This window comes from Lactuca serriola, chromosome 5, assembly GCF_051521515.1.
Source record: "Lactuca serriola cultivar US96UC23 chromosome 5, Lser_US96UC23_V15, whole genome shotgun sequence".
Lineage (NCBI taxonomy): Eukaryota > Viridiplantae > Streptophyta > Magnoliopsida > Asterales > Asteraceae > Lactuca > Lactuca serriola.
The window spans coordinates 273372846-273374190 of record NC_136412.1 but is presented as its reverse complement, the minus strand read 5'-3'; the positions used below and the strand labels follow the sequence as shown (position 1 = coordinate 273374190).

The following is a 1345-nucleotide window of genomic DNA, read 5'->3' as shown; positions in this document are numbered from 1 at the left end:
CAACTAAACCATCTACAAATAGGATTCTTTACATGGGTGACATGATGAGAATAGATGGGTAGGGCATATCGAATAATAGGCCGAAATGTTTTTTTTTTTGTTATAACATATAATTTTTGTAGAACATGTTTCGGTAAGTAGTTTTGAAATACTTTTTGTCCAACTTCTTTTAATTTTTATAGCAAATTACAAATAATCCTAAATATACTTTGAGTTAATTCATGTTTTATAATATATAGTTTCAAAATAAAGGAACCGATTATCCAACTGGTAGTCATTATTTATGTTTTCAATTAATTGTCATATCTATCTTATGAGTAGAAATAGCTTAAAGTTAGCTCATTGTTATCTTTTTCCCCTGTATAAAAGCTTTGTACTATGCACGTTATCCAAGAATGAGAGAAATATAATAAGAAGCTTCTATACCAATTTTCTCATGGTATCAGAGCTGACGATTCACCAAGACCCATAAATCAAATTCAGCAGCATTCATGATAGGAGAAAAGAAAGAAGTCAGCAGAAGCAAAAACGGTGAAGAGACGATCGATGTCAATTCACCGTTTTACATCTATGCGTCTGAATATCATAAGCAAATGCAAGTGAACGACATGTTAAACGACAACAACTTCAATGATTGGAAGCAGGAGATGATGAATTTTCTGCTAGCGAAGAACAAGATGGGACTCGTAGATGGGTTGATCAAGAAACCGGAAAAGACCTCAGGAACGTACATGACGTGGATGAGGGCTGATGTTATGATCAAAGGTTGGTTAACAACAACCATGGAAAGGGACATACGGACTAACGTAAGGTTTGCAAATATCTCAGCTGAGATCTGGACAGATTTAGAAGAACGATTTGAAAAGGAATGTGCTCCTCGCGCATACGAGTTAAAGCAATCACTCAACGCCACAAGGTAGAACGCGACATCCGTTTCTGCACATTGCATGAAATTAAGAGATGTTTGGGATGAACTACAGTTGGTCCTACCTACCCCACGGTGTACATGTGAAGGATGTGGTTGCGGGATAGGCAGAGGCTTAAATGAACTGAGATAAAAAGAGCGGCTTTATGAATTTCTAATGGGATTCGATGAAGAATTCTCAGTCATTAGAGCTCAGATCCTAGCCATGAAACCCATACCTACGTTTGGGGCTACCTATCATTTGGTGGCCGAAGACGAGCAGAAAAGGGCGATAATCGGAGCTTCTAAAAGACCTGGTGCAGACGCTACAACTTTCCAAGTTAACTACATGGGGCAAAAAACGAGACAACAAACCCAAGGAGCAAATAGATCAACACCAAAGGGATCAAAACCTCCTATCAATGAAAAACTTGAAAAATA

The 1345-nt window shown here is 37.7% G+C and overlaps 1 protein-coding gene across 1 annotated transcript; it reads left to right on the top strand.

The window, feature by feature from the left end:
* The first annotated feature begins 491 nt into the window (after positions 1–491).
* LOC145050504 (uncharacterized) lies at positions 492–920 on the top strand. Its single transcript, XM_078998743.1, has one exon. The coding sequence runs from the start codon at positions 492–494 to the stop codon at positions 918–920; it is 429 nt and encodes a 142-aa protein (XP_078854869.1).
* Positions 921–1345: the final 425 nt, after the last annotated feature.